General features: G+C 45.7%; 2 protein-coding genes across 2 annotated transcripts; one reads left to right on the plus strand and one right to left on the minus strand.

The window, feature by feature from the left end:
* Positions 1–5,417: 5,417 nt before the first annotated feature.
* ATP5IF1 (ATP synthase inhibitory factor subunit 1) lies at positions 5,418–6,190 on the minus strand. Its single transcript, XM_030964668.1, has 3 exons — positions 6,057–6,190; positions 5,794–5,906; positions 5,418–5,694 (listed from the first exon to the last, which is right to left on the minus strand). The coding sequence occupies exons 1-3, from the start codon at positions 6,150–6,152 to the stop codon at positions 5,556–5,558; spliced, it is 348 nt and encodes a 115-aa protein (XP_030820528.1). The 5' UTR covers positions 6,153–6,190; the 3' UTR covers positions 5,418–5,555.
* A 134-nt stretch (positions 6,191–6,324) lies between these two features.
* Positions 6,325–16,893, plus strand: DNAJC8 (DnaJ heat shock protein family (Hsp40) member C8). The gene is made up of 9 exons (XM_030964736.1): positions 6,325–6,445; positions 7,432–7,533; positions 9,326–9,382; positions 10,938–11,004; positions 11,647–11,741; positions 12,600–12,671; positions 13,843–13,934; positions 14,893–14,968; positions 16,111–16,893. Exons 1-9 carry the CDS (start codon positions 6,383–6,385, stop codon positions 16,231–16,233), a joined length of 747 nt encoding a protein of 248 aa, XP_030820596.1. The 5' UTR covers positions 6,325–6,382; the 3' UTR covers positions 16,234–16,893.
* The last annotated feature ends 517 nt before the right edge of the window (positions 16,894–17,410 follow it).

Consider the following 17,410-nt stretch of genomic DNA (forward strand, 5'->3'; position numbering starts at 1 on the left):
CCTCCGGCCCTGCTCCCCACAGCGCGCTCAGGACCCCGGGCCGGAGCTGCCCCCGGGACCCCAGCGCGGCCCGGCCTCCCCGCGGGGCCTCCCGCCCTCTCCGAGCCGTGGCTCGTGTGAGCCCCCGGTCCGGGTCTGGCCGCGTTGCCCTTCAGACCCGAGGCAAGGAGGAGAAGCCATGCGGCTGCGGGAGCTGCGGGTCAGGCTCATCCCCGGACACTGGCGTGCAGGGCTCTGCACCTGCTAATCTGTAATTAATCGGTGATTAAGCCTTATTTGCCTGCTCACCAGATTTTCTTGATGAGGCTCTCGCTGAGTGCAGGCTGGACACAATAAATAGATAAGTCAGGAAGAAATCGGCCTGTTGGCAGCGATGGTGTTGGGCTGGCTTCACGTGCTTGTCATGCTGTTGCATAACGTGGAAGTCAATGTGTGCTGGCTTGGCTCAGGCTGAGTCCCAGAGTGCTATGTCCAACTAAACCCAGAGAACCTGTGTGTGTTCCTATGGCCATGCCAACTGTGCATCTGGAGTCTGGTGAACAAAAGTAGCAGCTCATGTACTCTCAGAGAAGGTTGTTCCAGTACCTTCACCCCAGAATTGCTCTCCTGAAGATGACATGTACCTGTGTGGTGAATCATGTGTGATATCCCACCACTGGTAATGTGGGACTTGTGGGAAAAGTGCTATGTGATGCCCAATGTTTCCAAGCCAGAAGCTGGAGGCAAGGTTGTGCAGATACTGGAGGTGTTCTGCCCGTCTTGCTGAACCAGTCTGGCAGTAGACATGCTGCTTTTCTTGTAGAATTGGCACTGCCTCAGTGACTTCCTGTGGTGGTGTTCACAGGGGTCCCAGGATGAGAGAAGAAATGAGAATCTTGACTCCATGTTTCAGAAGGCTGATTTGTTATTTTACGATACATATTATATTAAAAGAAAGTGATATATTAAAACTATACTAAAAGAATAGAAGAAAGGATTTCATCAGAAGGCTAGCAAGGAATAGAGTAGAATGAAATGATAATAAAATCTTGTGACTGACCAGAGAGTCCGAGACAGCTGGACTGTGATTGGCCATTAATTAGAGACAACCACATGAGACCAATCACAGATGCACCTGTTGCATTCCACAGCAGCAGATAATCATTGTTTACATTTTGTTCCTGAGGCCTCTCAGCTTCTCAAGAGAAAAAATCCTAAGGAAAGGATTTTTCATAAAATATGTCTGTGACAACTTCCCTCTGGGGATTTGGTGTTAGAGCCAGCTCTTCAGTGTTGGGTGTTGGGTCTACTGTGGTGTAGAGATGGAAGGAGGGGTAATCATTCATCCTTGTCCATCCCAGTTCACCGCAGTAGTTTTTCTGGGAGTTAAGAATGATGGGTTAAAGGCATTCTTGCAATATTGAGAGGAATTGAGGGAGCTGAGCATCTTTAATGGTGCTTAATAAATGTCCTGTAAAACTCTTAAATTTTTTATAATATACTATCTAGGAATGAATTATGAAGTATTATGACATATGTCCTGTCAGCTGGCAACTGAACATGATGAGGCTAATGAGCAAAATGTATATTGAGAATAATTTCCAGGTTGTGTGTTCTTTGCAGTGCTTTGTTCTTTGGTCTCATTTTACACACTACAGCCTAAACCCAAAATGATCTGACACCTCTAGCCAGGAACAAGCTATAGCCTGCAGGTATTTGGGTTAGTGCCAGACAGCAAGCAGTGCCTGAGAGGACGCCCTAGATGCTCTGAGATGATGAAATTTAAATTTTTGCTAGATTTCTCAATTTTAATTTTTGCTAGAAAATCCCAGAATGAGACTATATACAGCTGTGATTGGAGCTGAACACGTGCCTGTGAGATCTGATTTAGACCTGGGCCAAGACAAAACAAAAATCATCTTGGAACCAAGGAGAGGGTTAATCTCAGCTGCTGAGAGCTGGGAGGGCAGGACAGTCTCTCTGCCTCTGGCAAGGAGGCTGCCTTGCTCTGCTCCTTCAGCACCTGTGAGGGAACAGAGCAAAGGAAGTGAAGGGATCCAGCTTTTCCATAGCTCTGTATATTTACTCCTCAACCTGTTGACATTTTCCTGTGTTTAGTGGCCAGAAGTTGCTGAGGCTCAGTGTGTTCCCATCAGTCTGTTGCTTCTCTTCCACACTGGGCTGAAATTCTGTGTGTTCACATCAGCAGCAAGATGACAGAGTTGAATCTGCTGTAATTTGTAGGTGAGCTGTTAACTTGTATATGGAATATGACATTTCCTGATGCTCTAGACTTCTTATCCTGACCAATCATTAGTGCAGCATATTATGGATAATATGTTACAGATGTGCCACCTCCAGTAAATATCTTGTTCTGTGGAGCTCTGATGTGTTTGCTAAATCCCAGGCTTTCAGGCAGAGGTCTTGTCTTAAAAATCTTCAAACTTTATTTATCAGTAAAGAACTTTCTGAGCATCCCCAGTGTGTTCCATCACCTCTACAACAGGGAGGAAATACTCAGGAAAATTTCTGCCTGCAGAGGCCATGCTACTGTTATTACCCTGTGCACGTATGTTTATTTTGCCTCACAGAGTTTATTTGATTTTTAGGAAAACACACACATGTGCTTTGTCTTTGTCTTGCCTCTTTCCCTTTATCTGTTCTGGAGTGGGGAGGTTGAGTGTGACAAAAAGGCCCAAAGAGACCAGACTGGGCTACCTGGGTGCCTTGCACTAAAACCAGCTTGCTAAAGATCTTGGATATCACTTGCCTTTCTTTTCATTTTTTCCCCACCCCTGAGCTAAGGATTCTTGGCAATTTTCATCACATTTGTGTAGGATGCAGCATAAACCAAGCAACTTGGGAAATCAGCAAAAATCACCAGCTCAGTTTTAGCTGAAAACAAATTGCACTTTTCCTGCTCCTGCAGTGTTGGGCTGTGATCTTTAGAGCACAGTACAGACAGAAGATCTGGTGTTAAGGAAGGATAAAAGCATCCCATTGAGACATAAAGGCTGCTCCAACAAGTGAAACTTCTGTGCTGTAGGTGGCTATGGGAAGTCAGGGTGTTGTGAATAGGGTCACTCCAACCCTGAAGAACTGAAGCAAGTTACCAAAATGCACCAGTTCTGGCAGAGAAGAGAGAAGAATCCCTTCCTTTGTGTACCCCTGTGCCTGTGGGACAAAGCAGGGACAAGTCATGCCATCAGCCATCTCAGAGTGATCGAGGAAACCCAGAACAATTAATCCCTTTGTGACCTGTGATCTGAGTTCAGCACTATCCTTGCAGCCTCACCAGTTTCAAACATCAGCTTTGGGTTTGGTTCCTCTCTGGCAGCAGATGGCAGAAGTTTGTAGCTTTCCAAAAGACAGCTAAGCCCTGTCTTCCAGGTTGCATGGACTGAGGGGGAATCCTGGAAGGGTGTACAGACATCTTGTGCCTTTTTAACTCCCCAGCATCACCCAGGTCTGAGGTATAATCTTGTTTTACTCCCCAGCATTCCTGCTCTGGAATCCTGCAGCAAACAGTCTGTAGCTGGCATCTCTCCATCCACAGGCCCTGGAGTGGTGAGCGAACCCAAACTGCTTGCTGCAAGTCATTCAAATGTTCGTGTCATTTCTGGTGGCCAAGAAAGCTCTGTGGTATAGCAAGGTACTGACTTGTACACTGCAAGGGACTTCAAAGAGTTTGTAACACCTTTCTCTGGGGCACAGGAGATCACAAAGGTCCAAATCCCCTCCCTGACAGGTGCTTGGGCAGAGGCGCTGTGGCTGAGCTTACATGGCACAGTTAGTGCACCAAAATGCAGAATAAAACCCAGAGATGTGAATTTAAACCCTCATCTGTTCCCTTCTGAATACAGAGTTATCCTAATATTTATGTCAGCTCTCCACTGTCCACTGAAGCTGTTATGCCAAACTTTTCACTAATGACTCTGCAGCTTTTGGGGAAGCCAACCCCAGCTGACAGATACAATAGGAAAACATTCTGAAAAAGGTAAAAAAATGGATTTAAAAAAAGTATATATAATATATATATTTAATATATATAATATAGCATATATATTAAATATAATTATATAAATGAATATATATATTAATATATATAGCATATATATATATATTTAAATAGTATATATAACCCAAACCCAATAGTCTATTGCTTTTCATGACTCAGTTCATCTCACCAGGTTCACAGAGGTGGGGAAGGTGCCCATAATTTGTTAATTAGCCCCAACTAAAAGGAACAAAGCCCACAGGGAAGCTCTGCACAGCCTTGGCAGAACTCACCACAGCACCATCTCTCACTTCTGAGCACAGCCAGGCAAGGACACCCCAGGGCTGATCATGTGGGTGACATCTTCATTGAAGAACAGTGTTTAAGGGCATGGAGTGACAGTGGTGTCACTTGCTCTGCAGACAAGATGTGCCACCACCTGCAATATTCACCAAGTGAGGGCAGCCCAAAGGGAGCAGCTGGCTGGGGATGTATGGGGGAACACAGGAGAAACTGGGATACCTTCAGCCACACCCTTGGAAACCACTTTCAACATCAAAGGCATCATTTGCCTCCTGCACTTTCAGACAGGGCAGTTCCAGGCACGGACCCACCCAGTTCAGTGTCACTGCCACCCTTCCCTGACTGTAACACAGGCAGCTCTCACCAGTGCTGCACAGGAAGCCTGTTTGGGCAGATTTACAGACATGACAGGTATGACAGAACAATGCTCTTCTTACCTGCCTGTTGATACAGAAAGTCCCCTTCTTGTCAGTGCTTACTGCAGTAAGGTCACATTGTTTCAGGTCACTTACTGTGTATTTTATCATGAGTTTCCTACATTAAAATGTCAAAATGGATTGAAACTGCATAAAATTAGTCTTAAGCCATCCTTCTTTGGAAAGAGACCTAGCTAAGGAACAGAGAGGTTGAGACAGTAAATCTACTGGGCAGTTGTGGAAAAGAACATTCACATGAAGTCAGGATCTCTGCTGCCTTGCTCCAGGAACTAGAACAACCACAAGTGACACCAGTACAACTTTGAAAACTATTTTGCTCTCTCAAGTTTATGAATACTGTTTTCCTCTCTCAGTTTATGGCAGTAAACACTAAGTGCAATAAGTGAGCCTTATTTTTTTGTCATCTGCTAGTTCAGTGGAGATAACACCCCTCTATACCACAAAGACAGTTTACTTGAAACAAAGTTACTTCTCTGTGAATGGATTGCTACACAGGTACCATTTTCCCCCAACTCTTCCTGCAACTTTAGTTATCCCACTTGGTACAAATGGTCATTTCTTTCATACAAATCTAAAAAAATAGTTCTGTACAGGCCTGCCTACTCAAGACTGCAGCTTTACTTTGGAAGAAAATAAAGTTTAAAACCAGATAGTGAGGTTGATTGCTTTTGTTTTCATTGAACAGTTACTGAGCAAGAAAGTGAGACTGAGTAGTTTATTTGATGTTGTTGCAGATCATAATTGTATGGATTTGGATTATGTTGACCAAAAAATACAGTCTTCACGCTGATTTACACCATGATCAGTATTGGCCATGCACATTCAACAACAGCACCAGCTTAGTCATCTTTAAGCTGCTTGATCTTATGCTTATGGCGCTCGATTTCTTTCTGCAGACGCTCAATCTCTTTCTGGTGGTGGTGGATCTCTTCCTCGTGGTGTTTCCGTAAGGCAGAGAGCTGCTCCCGCTCCTTTTCCCTGCAAGAGAGGAGGGCAGGACGTGCAGCCCCGGAGCCCAGAGGGCCGGGCCCTGCCGCGGGCCCGCGGGGAGCGGCTCCCCAGGCCGGGCCCCCTCACCTGAAGTACCGCTCCTCCTCGGCCGCCTGCTTCTTCCCGAAGGCACCGCCGGCCTCGCGGATGGAGCCGCCACCGCCGCCGCCCTTCCCAGCGCCTTTCCCCAGCTCGCCCAGCTGCGGGAGAGACGGCGGTGAGCGCGGGAGGACAGACGGACAGGCAGAGGGACAGAGCGACAGAATGACGGAGGGGCAAAGGGACAGAGGGGAGAACGGACAAAGGGAGGGACAGACGGGAGGGAGAAGGGGCACTGTCGGAACACCCACCTGGTCGGCGCCCGATCCCGAGCTCCAGCGCTGCTGCTGCGCCAGCAGAGCCCCTCGCAGGCCGCCCCGCGCCGCCGCCACCGCCACGGCCGCCATCGCCGCCTGCCCTTGGAGCGCCGGACGGGCCGCCGGGCGGGCCCGCCCCACCGCGCCTGCGCAGGCGCGGCCCCGCCCCCCCCCCCCCCCCGGGGCCCGCGGCGGGGCGGACTCTGTGACGTCACGGGCGGGGGGCCCCGTTCCCCCGCGCGCGCCGTTGGGGGCGGGGCCTGTCGCTGCGCGCGCGCCGCGGTCACGTGTGGTGACGGCGCGGTCACGTGTGGGTGGCGATGGCGGCGGCGGGGCCCGGCGCGGGCGCGGCCGAGGACGCGTTCCTGACCTTCTACAACGAGGTGCGGTACCGCCCGTGCCCCGCGAGCTGCGCGCCGGGCCCAGCCGGGCCCAGCCGGGCCCAGCCCGCCGGGCTCGGGGCTCGCCGGCGGGCGCGACGGGCCCAGCCGCTATGGGGGCGGGCGAGCGGCGGGTGCCGGTGGGTTGGTGCTCGGTCCGGCTTTCCCTCAGCCCCGCGGCCGGGAGCCGCGTTCCGCCCTCGCTGCGCTCGCGGTCCCTGCGCGCCGGGCCCCGCTCGGCCTCGCTGTGGGCGAGCTGTCACCGGGCAGGGCCTGGGCCCCCTCCCTCCGCCGGGCCCGCTGCTCTGGGCACGGCCTGAACGCGCTCCCTGAGGTGCACGGGGAGGAGGGAAGGCACGGCTGTAGAGAAGGAACAAACAGAACTGTTCTGTTCTGCAGTATGTTTTATAGATCAAATGTGATGTTGAAAACACTGTTGGGCTGGAGGAAATGCTAAAAAATATGCACGTTTGTTTAAATAAAGGTGAACGTTAACTATAAATACATGGTTTGGTACGGCATGGTACAGTAAAGGGTAAAAATTGAACTAAATGACGTGTGGTTATTAAAAGCGGGCTTGTGTGTTTGCATCAGTGTCACTTAACGTGTTTAAAGGGCTGCACTGCCAACAACGGGTTAAAAGTAATAACGCCGTGGTTTCCAAGGAATCACAGAACTGCTGGAGGTGCATGGGGAGGAGGGAAGCTGTAGAGAAGGCCATAGAAGGAACAAACAGAACTGTTCTGCAGTATGTTTTATAGATAAAACGTGATGTTGAAAACATTGTTGGGCTGTAGGAAAGGCAAAAAAATATGTGCTGCTAGTGCTAATATGTGCTGCTAGTGTCTGAGAAAATAACTACAGGCTAGGGGTAAGCAAGGGACATTGTGAATTGTAGTACAGGACAAGGATGACTGTATACTAACAGCACGAATAAACAGGTAAGGGTGTCATGATGGTCAGTTGATACAGGTCTCTCTGTTCTTCAGGTAAAGCAAATTGAAAAACGAGATTCTGTTTTAACATCAAAAAACCAAATTGACCGGCTGACCCGACCTGGATCTTCATATTTCAACTTGAACCCTTTTGAGGTTAGTTTGAACATTCTGAATTGATGTATGAGCTTTCTGATTCCTGAGTATTTATTCCAGTAAAAGACAACATAAGGAAAGAAGAAATTTCTCCGGGTACAGATTACTGTGCAGAGGACAGCAGGATGGTGTACATGTGTTTATTATCTTTCTCAGTGTTTGATGGCATGACAAACTCTATGTTGTCACATTTTCCTCATACAACAGCACTGGAAGATTGGCTGGGTGCTTTCTAAACAGGAAGGTAGATTTCAGCATTTCTAGTTGTGTGTTTTATTTTGGGTGTTCATCCCACTGAACTTGGAGAGTGGATAGAGTAAGAAAAGGTCTCTCAGTGGTCGAACCAGTGAGGAACCATTGGGTAATGGATAATCCCCTTGCACTTTATAGGGTTAGATTCCAGTTGCAGTCAGTTATAAAGTCTTAATAAGTAGGAAAGCCTGAGGAAGGCGGTAATAAACAATATTGTATTCTTCTGGAGTTGGCTTTTCCTGGGTATGTTCCTTCCTGGTGTCATCTTTTTCAAGCCTCAGGTGCTTTTGTAGTCCCAGTTCAGCCAGATGAGTCAGCAGATTCACTTTGACAATGATCAGTTTTGTAGAAGTCTTAGTACTTAAAAAGTAACTTAAGAAAGCTGTTTCAGAGTAGACTGTAGATTTCCTGTGGGAGAGTGTTTTTTATTTACAGATTCTTAGAGTCAGACCAGCATCCGCTCACTTGTTGCTTAAATCTTACATTCAGTAAATTAATTCACAAAAGAGTTCCTAAACTCTGCCACATCTGTAAAGATCAATAAACAAGTGGTGTCCCTCATGGAAACCAAACAGTAAAACTCTAGTGACTTCTTTCAAAATGATAAAATTAATACATTTGTATAAAAAGTGCGTTTCCTGTCCAGCATTCTGAGTGGCCTGACATTGTCCCTGAGCCAGCACATGCTTTTGTTTCTGTCAGACTGAGAATTGCTGCAGGACTGCTTGAAGGCTCATACCACATAATGGATCATAGCTGTCTGCACAAGACCTTGGCATAGCCAGAGGAATCCAGCACTGCTAAAAGTAGTGTCACAAATGTCAAAAAGATTGTGAAATGTTTCTGTTTTACTGGGTGAAAATTCATGTTGCAGTGGGGTGAGCTTTCTGCTGTGTGTCTGTGTGCCAGTGAACCAAGTGGCACAGAATCACAGAATGGGCTGGCTTGAAAGGCACCCATCAGGATCATTGGGTCCAAGCCCTGTCCCTGCCCAGAACCCCAACAGCCCCACCCTGGCCATCCCTGCAGCGCTGCCCAAATTTCTCCCCCATCCTTCATCTCCCCCATCCCTCACTCTCACACAATCATGGAATGTGCTGAGCTGGAAGGGACCCACAGGGATGATCAATGCCAAAGCCAAACCCTGCCCAGAGCCCCCAGCAAGCCCAGCCTGGGCATCCCTGGAGCTCTGGCAGCCTCGGGGCCGTGCCCATTCCCTGGGCAGCCTGGGCAGTGCCAGCACCCTCTGGGGGAAGAACCTTGCCCTGAGCTCCAACTTAAACCTCCCCTGACTCAGTTTCATGCAGTTTCCTCCTGTCTTGTCCCTGGCCATGAGAGTGAAGCGCTCAGTACCTGCCCCTGAGCTGCCCCTTGGAAGGATGTTTGGGTGTAATGAGTTCTCCCCTCAGCCTCCTCTTCCACAGGCTGAACAAACCAAGTGACTTCAGCCACTCCTCATGAGAATGTTAGAGCTTGCTGACAGGAACATGAAACATGGAGAGCAGCATCAAACTTGCTCTGCTCTCATGGTCTCTTTTAGGTGCTGCAGATGGATCCTGAAGCCACAGATGAAGAGATAAAGAAAAGATTCCGACAGGTATTCAGCTTTTGCACTCAAAGTTCATGGAGGGGAAGTAGAAGTGCTGTAGAGATTGTGCAGCTGGGTGTGGGCACAAGAAAAATTGTAATAAAACTGTATCTGGGTAGAGGGGTGTCTATTTTTGGCAGAAATGCATAGAGCAATGCTTGTATCAACAAGAGGAGAGCTGCAGCAGTGTCCCTGGTCCAAGCATGCTAGGCTGCTTTGCCTGTGCCATGTGTGATTGCCAGCTAAAATAGCCATGTATGATCAGCCTCTTGAGCTTCAGTTCAAAAGGAAGATCAAAAGGTATTTTTCTCAAATATATGGACTTGGATCCAGATTTTCTCTGAGGTTTCTTTAAGAATTTCCATGCTCATTTTTAGTGGCTTGGTTACTTGGGAAAGAGGCAGCCCTGCTTACTGGCAGGTCTGCAGCACAGGAATACCCCAGCCTGCCTCTGCTGACAGATCTGCAGGAAAAGTTCTGAGTTTAATCAGTGCCTGCTGCAAAGAAACGGTGTTTGGAGGGCTGCAGCCTCCACCTGAATTAATGGTATGAGTGTCTTTAGACAGGAAGATGCTGTGGGGGCAGAGGAACAGGATATGGGCTCCTCCTGTGTGTGGGAAGTGAGAGGGATAACTTTTTGGTCTATTGTTGGCTTCTCACTCCCACAAGACAATAAAGTATGACATTTGCAGCTTTGGGCTGGTAAAACAGTACAGGGAGATGTTTTTAATTCAGGCTAATGAAATTAAAAATGTGCATGGAATTGTGCATTGAAGAAATCAAACACCTCAGTGCAGAATGTGGAACAGTCAACAAAGGAAAAAAAGGCACTGGCTGAAGGCAAACTGTTCAGGACAAAAGGCAAACCTTTTCCTGGGAGCTACAAACTGGCAGCTGTACAGTTCCTAAAGTAGTTATTTTGTATTCTTCAACACTAAAGCAGTTTCAGTTGCTGCTCTGTACAGCAATGGCAAAAATAAAAGGTCTATATAAAAAAAATTTAAAAGAGGCCATATGGAAAGTTTTAAATAACTTTCTGAAAGGGGAATGTGGAGGATGTGGTTTCCAGCCCAGTTAAAGTTCCCCTCAGGATGGTAGTGATCTATCTCCTGTCTGCCAGGTAGAGCACAGGCAGGAGTTTTCTTAACTTTCAGTAAAGCAGCCTAAGAAAAAATGACCACTCTTACATAGTTTGGTATTTGGACAGCCTTGGGCATGCTGGAGAACTTCTTGAGAGACTTTGGTTGAGGATGATCTTTTTATGTTTGTTTCTTGTCAAGACCAAGGATACAAATCTTTGATGACCAAGGGGTTCATATCAGCTGAGGGGTGTTAAATTGTTCCTCTCATCAGAAGCTGCAGCTTTTCTTGGACAGCCTGTTTGTTACAAGGATTGTTTGTTCTTTCAGCTTGTGCTGGCACACACTTCTGCATGTTGTCAGCTGGTTTGTCCATGTACAAATGATTGTGATCTCTTTGGATTCTATTTCCTTTCTCTCAAAAATCTCTGAAATGCTCTTCATCTTTTACCACGCTCTTGATAGCAATATCCTTTTTCTTGCAGCTGTCAATATTGGTGCACCCAGACAAAAACCAAGATGATGCAGATAGAGCCCAGAAGGCATTTGAAGGTAATACTCTTTCTCTGCCTGCTCTGGGTTAGTAGTGTCAGCTTTTCTGGTTCTGGTTTAAAAATTCATTAGGGTGGAGGGGACAGAAGGGCTGCAGAGGTGCTTTAGCTGGGGTAAAAGCAGCTGTGGCAGCAGCAGCTGTGTGAGGTGGTGGCATTTCAGCAGGTGGCACTAGGTGGCAACAATGCCATTGTCATATCACAACAGGGACAGACATCTTCAGGGGGGTGTGGAATTGTTAAAGAAAAACTGTTTAATCTTGCATTAGATTTTATTCAAAGACCATAGGACAGAAGTAGAGTGATGGTTTTAGGTGTGTGCTGTGCAGGCAGGAAATCCCAGTAAGGTGTTCATGCCCATAACTACAGCTGGGAGGAATGATGCTTTCACCTGCTCCCTCCAGAAGGTATCAGACAGTTCCTGCCATTACTGTACCCCAAAACTCATTCAACTAATCATGTTATCACTTTCCTAGATGTATTTAATAAAATAAAAATTTAAAACCAACCAATTAAAACAGACTGCCAAACAAACGACCTCCACAAATTCTAGAAGCAAAATTAGTAATGCCAACAAGTGGCAGTCTTGTGATGCCTTGTGAACATGACTACTGGTGCTATTAATATTGATGTTTTTCATTAGCTGTAGATAAAGCTTACAAGCTGCTCCTAGATCAGGAGCAAAAGAAGAGAGCTTTGGATGTGATACAGGCAGGAAAAGAATATGTGGAACACACTGTGAGTATTTTGTGGGAACATCCAGAGTTGGGGGTGAGAGGTAATCAATCATTCATATTCAATCATTCATATTTTGCTTTTTGCTACACTTGCTTCATGTTTAGGTCTCTAAGCTGAGCAAATGGCACTGTGCAGGTGGGCTCCAAGCTCTTCACAGCAGAACAAGCCTGCTGTGTCCAGGACTGCTGTTGAGCTCAGTGCAAGATAATTCAGTGAAATTCAGTACTTGAAATAATCAGGTCAGACCACGTGATCTGACCTAAATATTTTTTTTTCCAAGTCTGTGAATGAATGATGCAGTTCAGATATGTGTAGGTGGAAGAGAATAGGTGGTGACAGCAGGAGACTGGAAAGTTTGGGGGATATTGACCTATAAGATAAGAAAAGGAGCTTGGATTGCATTGGCCAAGAAGTTAGAGTGATGTGGGTGGATTAAAACACAGAAAGCTTGAGGAAGCAGATGATATGGGAGAACTCAGATACTCTTAACACAAGGAACACTTGATGTTCTGTTTGTTGTTAGTCACTTGAATATCATGAAGCAAAATAAACTTAGTGCTGGTTTGGATGATGTATATTGAATAAGAATATATTAAAGATATATTCAATATATATATCAAGAAACCAAAAGGGATTATGTTGGAGGAATATTATCCAACACAGTATTTTTATTTCCTACAGTTCATGTGGTAGTAATCTTGTATATGTTTGGGCCTAGGAGGGTTTGGTGTAAAACAAAACATCAATCAAGAACAGAGTACTTTCTGTACATTGGAATAGAAATGCAGAACCACTTGGATAAAATTATGTAAGCCCTATAAAAATTTTAAGGCTCTTATTTTTGTTCTTAATCATTAGGTGAAAGAAAAAAAGAAGCAGCTGAAGAAGGACGGGAAACCTCCCAATGTAGAGGAGGATGATCCTGAAGTTGTAAGTCATACTGTGTTCAGAGAAACTGGAGAGTACAAAATGTGGTTTGTACTACAAAATGTGAGGAATTAAGATTGAAAGTCAGTACAGAAGTATTTATTAGAATGGCTGTGTTGTAAATGCTGTAAACCCTTACATTTACAGAACAAATTCTGCTTAGGCACTGTAGAGTATCATGTGTCAGGTGATACCTGTGTACTGTGGAAAATAGCTTCACTGTAGTGTAAAGAGTAAATGTATTGTGAGATTATATAGATCAAAAGACCCTGTTCTTTTCTCAAAGCAAGTCTTCATTGCTTGTGCATCGTGCACTCTTTTTTGAATTTCATGTTGTCTTCTGACTGCTGCAACTGTGACATTCCTGCTGCTGGCAGAGGCACATGAAGCACTCGCTGCAGAGTGGCTAAAATGAGCTTGTGACTTTTTAATGAGAGCAGTTTCTTCTCTTTCATTCATGTGGTACTGAGGGACAGATGTGCTGTTCTACAAGAAACCACTTGTATTAAAAATAACATGGCATAACTTCATTCTTCTTACCTGGATTTTAGTCTGGAGAAGTCCAGATATGAGAGGCTGTAACAATGATAGGTGCTTGCCGAACATTGGCTTCATTAGTCTCATTGCCCTTTTTTTCCTGCAAAGTGATTTCTTCCTGTTGATATCACCACAGTAACCCCATAACCATCCTATTTTTCATTTTTCAGAAGTCTGTTGCTCTTCTTTAGTAATGAAGATTGGTTTAAGCATACTGATTTCCAACTGGGAAGCCAATGCTAGATTTTTACAACACATCAAGAAGATCTGCTGGAAAATTACTCTCTAAACCAGTGACCATTTTGCCTTTTTTTTTTGTCAAATATAACAATGCAAGACTTAACCCAAAAATAAGAGAATTTCAAGTGAACAGTTCTATTTAGGCACAGCTTCATGAATACAAATTAAAATGAGACTAATATGAGGTTAATATGCAGTTGTTTCCTGGTTCCAGGGCCAGAATTTAATCAGCAGTGGTTTATACTTTTCTGTGTGCTGCTGCTGTTGTCAGGGCAGGATAGGGGTTATGTTGGCACACCTGTGGTTAGCTTTCTTTTTAGTTTCATACATTTGTATGTGAAACAGACTTTAACTGTGTTCACATGCATTATTTTAAGACTGGATTTGTGTTTTACAGTTCAAACAAGCTGTATACAAACAGACAATGAAGCTCTTTGCTGAACTGGAAATTAAGAGGAAAGAAAGAGAAGCGAAAGAAATGCATGAAAGGTATAAATGACATTCCACTTGTGCAATTCAAGCTCTTCTTCCACCTCATGCTTCCTCAGAGAAGATATGGGATCAGAGAGTCTTAGAATAGTCTAAATTGGAATGAACCTCTGGAGATCATCTGGTCTGACCTCCTGCTGAAATCAGGGCCTTGGATTAGATTAACAGGGGTCCTGTCAAGCTGATTGCCAATAATGTGGATTCTGCCACATCTCTGGGTAGCCTGTGGGTTTGTAGAGCCCTATGCTTGAGGGATGCACACAGGAAATTTGCCCTCCTATGCTGAAGATGTCAATATATTTTATATGGTTGTATTCTCTTATGTGTACACATGGAGGCTGGCCACAACAGTGAAATGGTGACAAAATTCTGCATGCTATTAGCTTGCAGAGGATTGATTTTTAATTTTATTTAAATGCCAGAAATGCCCTGTGGCATGTGTGATCCTGAACAATTTTGGGTGATTTGATCACGTGCTCACTGTGAGTACACTTCCTGCAGCAGGGTTCTGTGCTGGTCAGTGAGGTGGGAGATGGCTGCAGGACATTGCTTTTGATTACAGGTGAAAAGTAGGGAGTTAAAAATGTAATTTGTACTTTGCATGCTGAAGTGCTTATTAACTTCTCAGAATATGTACCCTCAACACTTTTAGAGACTTAGCACTAGAGTGGTGTCCAGCTTCTTGGATGAAGAAGTCCAGCTTGTTTTGCTGAGCAAGAGAAGCCAATTCCTTAATTGTCAGTTGTCAATTGTCAGCTTGCTATCAGTGGGCCCAAACCATCTTCTCTGCTCACTGCTCTTCCAAATTTGAAACCAAATTGTATTTGCTGTGCTATCTTAGGTGTGCATATTTATCTCTTCTGTAATTAGAGGAGCTTTCCAAGCTAATTTGAAAGCATTACCTTGCTTTCTAAAGTGGATGCTTGTGGGTTCATAACTTTTGTGCCTTCCCTTCCAGGAAGCGGCAGAGGGAAGAGGAAATTGAAGCACAAGAGAAAGCCAAACGAGAACGAGAATGGCAGAAGAACTTTGAGGTATTCAGCACTTGAACTTACAGAATAGGCCTCAGCAATTCTTGTCCATGTTGCAGGGACTGCCCCTAGAGAGATGAGAGACATTTTGTATGCAAGTTTGTAAGATAATTTAATAGATCTGCACCAGCCTGAGGTTTGTTCATGTGTGTGGAGAAGAGCCCATCAATAGACCTTTGGTATCACCCATGCAGAAACAGGTCTGGCAAATTGAGATGTACTATTTTTTCATCTCTGTCAGCAGTTCATTCTTATCTTTAGTTGTAAAATAGAATTGCTGCTGTGACCATTAAAACCCAATCTGGAAAGTGTTTGTGTGGACTGCTGTGGTACTTTCCAGTCTGGTTGCTCCAGTATCCAGATCCCTGCTAGTGCTGGGCCCTCTCCCATCCTGCCAGGGGAAGAGGAGCAGGGAAGCAGACAGCTGCACATCTGCAGCTCTGGTCCTGCAGAATTGGGCCTGCAGTGGATGGATCACATGCTGTGAAGTGGATCATTCCTGGACTCTTCTGTCCTGCTGTGAAAATCTTCAGCCTGTAGAGGTCATAGGTTGGCTTTTTGGGGAGATTTGGGGGTTTAGGGCTTTTTTTTATGGGTTTTGTTTTTTGATTTGGTTTCTGTTTTGGTTTTTTTTTCCTCAGGAGAGGTTTCTGCTGCTCAGCAGGTAGGGCAGGGAGAGGAAAGAAGTGCAAATTTCTCATTGTGTCAAAATGATGAGACTTTGAGGAAGAAGCATGAGAGAAGCCAGCAGTACATTCCCCTTCTCTGTTCATCCTGTAGCACCAGGAGAGGGAGGAGTTGAGGCACAGAAAGGACATGTCATGTTCTGGTTTGGCAGATTAGGAACATCCATTTGAGAGGTTTCTCGTTTCCTTTGAGGATTCTATAGAGGATAAGGACTGCCCAACCTAGTCTGGTGGTTTGTGAAACAAGAATCCAGCACAGTGCTTATACTGGTGTGTGTAAGCTCACTTGTAGCTCCAGTTCACTGTGCTGCTCTGGCTCTTCCCAGTGTCTTTGTGTCCTGCCTGCCAGGGGCTGCATGCTGGATAAGGGGAAAGTGCCACTGATCTCCTGAACTGTGTCCTACCTGTGCTTTGGTTATTGCACTTGTTAACTCCCCATTTCCTCCCTGTTGTTCCCAGGAAAGTCGGGATGGTCGTGTGGACAGCTGGAGAAATTTCCAGGCAAATACAAAGGGGAAGAAAGAAAAGAAAAACAGGACCTTCCTGAGACCTCCCAAAGTAAAAATGGAGCAGCGTGAATGATCCTGGAAACACTGCCCAAGTGCAGCTCCTCAGTCCCTTCTCTGCTTTTAAGGACTCATTGGCACCTAGAGTAAGATTTGCTTTTTAGTAGACTGTTTGTTTCCAGTACAATTAATTATCAGTCGAAGTATTTTTTGTACTCTGTCTGTTTGAAATAGGGCCAGAGAATGACCCCGGCCAGGGCCCTGCTCCACGTAGAACTTTTGGCTTAGGAGAGTCCCTGCCATTCCTGCTGTCCTGTGTGTCTGCTGCCCTGTAACTCAGTGTTTTGTACTTCACACAGACTGTGCTGTTTCACCACTTCTGTTTCTAGTTTGAGAGCTGAACAAAATATTGGAGATGGATCCAAACCCTTCCAGGCACCATCTTTCTCAGCGAGTTCAGCTTGGGAAAGATCTGGACTGACTTTGGGAATATCCTTCCAGCACTGTGCAGTGCAGCTGGCCTGCAGTTAAGCCCTGCAGCTCCTCACTGCATTGAGTGCTGCTTGGAAGGAACCTGCTCCCAAAATCTGATTTCCAGACTAAAATCCCAGCTCTCAGGCTTAGACTTCTGTTAATCTCAGACCAGCTGGTCACTTCCTATAAAGGAAAATAACTTCTCTTGATTAATAGTTAAGCTGCAATGGTCTGTATGTAAAATAAATTTTTACCCAAATTACCGTTTTTTTTCCTTGGAATTATTAAAAAATGCAAGAGTGTAAGTGGAGTGCTAGTGCTGAGATGCTGCTGCTCTTCAGCATGAACCTGTTCTCCAGGCTCAGACTGTGGTGCCAGCTCTCTGCCTTTCCAGTTCTCCACATCCCTTTTAAGCTGTCCAAGCTGTTCCAAGTGCAGTGTCACCAGCCTGGAGGCAGAGGGGACATTAACTGTCTTCATTCTCTGGCTGTGCTCTGGCAGAGTCTGGCTGCCTTAATCCCAGCCTGGCTGGGAAAGGCCATTGTTCAGCTTGGCTGTTGGGCTGGGAAGTTGGGATGTTTGCTGCAGCTCTGCAGTTGGGTGCCTGGGGAGCTCCAGGGAATGCAGCCAGCCAGCTCCTTCTGGCAGCAGTTCTTTGTGCACTGATGGGTTGTGACTGTCTAGTCCTTCAGGAACTGTCTTAAAAGCCTCCTGTTTCCTTTCCTGCCAAAATAAGAGCCAGTTGTTACCAACAACATTTCTTTGTTAAACAACCCATG

This window comes from Camarhynchus parvulus, chromosome 23, assembly GCF_901933205.1.
Source record: "Camarhynchus parvulus chromosome 23, STF_HiC, whole genome shotgun sequence".
Classification (NCBI taxonomy): Eukaryota; Metazoa; Chordata; class Aves; order Passeriformes; family Thraupidae; genus Camarhynchus; species Camarhynchus parvulus.

What these genes read in the sequence shown, in the direction of transcription:
- ATP5IF1 (XM_030964668.1), bottom strand. Translation starts at nt 6,152, where the DNA reads ATGGCGGCCGTGGCGGTGGCGGCGGCGCGGGGCGGCCTGCGAGGGGCT. An exon ending in CGGGATCGGGCGCCGACCAG is followed by an intron (nt 5,907 to 6,056) that starts GTGGGTGTTCCG and finishes TCTCTCCCGCAG; the next exon opens with CTGGGCGAGCTGGGGAAAGG. An exon ending in GAGGAGGAGCGGTACTTCAG is followed by an intron (nt 5,695 to 5,793) that starts GTGAGGGGGCCC and finishes CCTCTCTTGCAG; the next exon opens with GGAAAAGGAGCGGGAGCAGC.
- DNAJC8 (XM_030964736.1), top strand. Translation starts at nt 6,383, where the DNA reads ATGGCGGCGGCGGGGCCCGGCGCGGGCGCGGCCGAGGACGCGTTCCTG. An exon ending in TCCTGACCTTCTACAACGAG is followed by an intron (nt 6,446 to 7,431) that starts GTGCGGTACCGC and finishes TCTGTTCTTCAG; the next exon opens with GTAAAGCAAATTGAAAAACG. An exon ending in AAGAATATGTGGAACACACT is followed by an intron (nt 11,742 to 12,599) that starts GTGAGTATTTTG and finishes CTTAATCATTAG; the next exon opens with GTGAAAGAAAAAAAGAAGCA.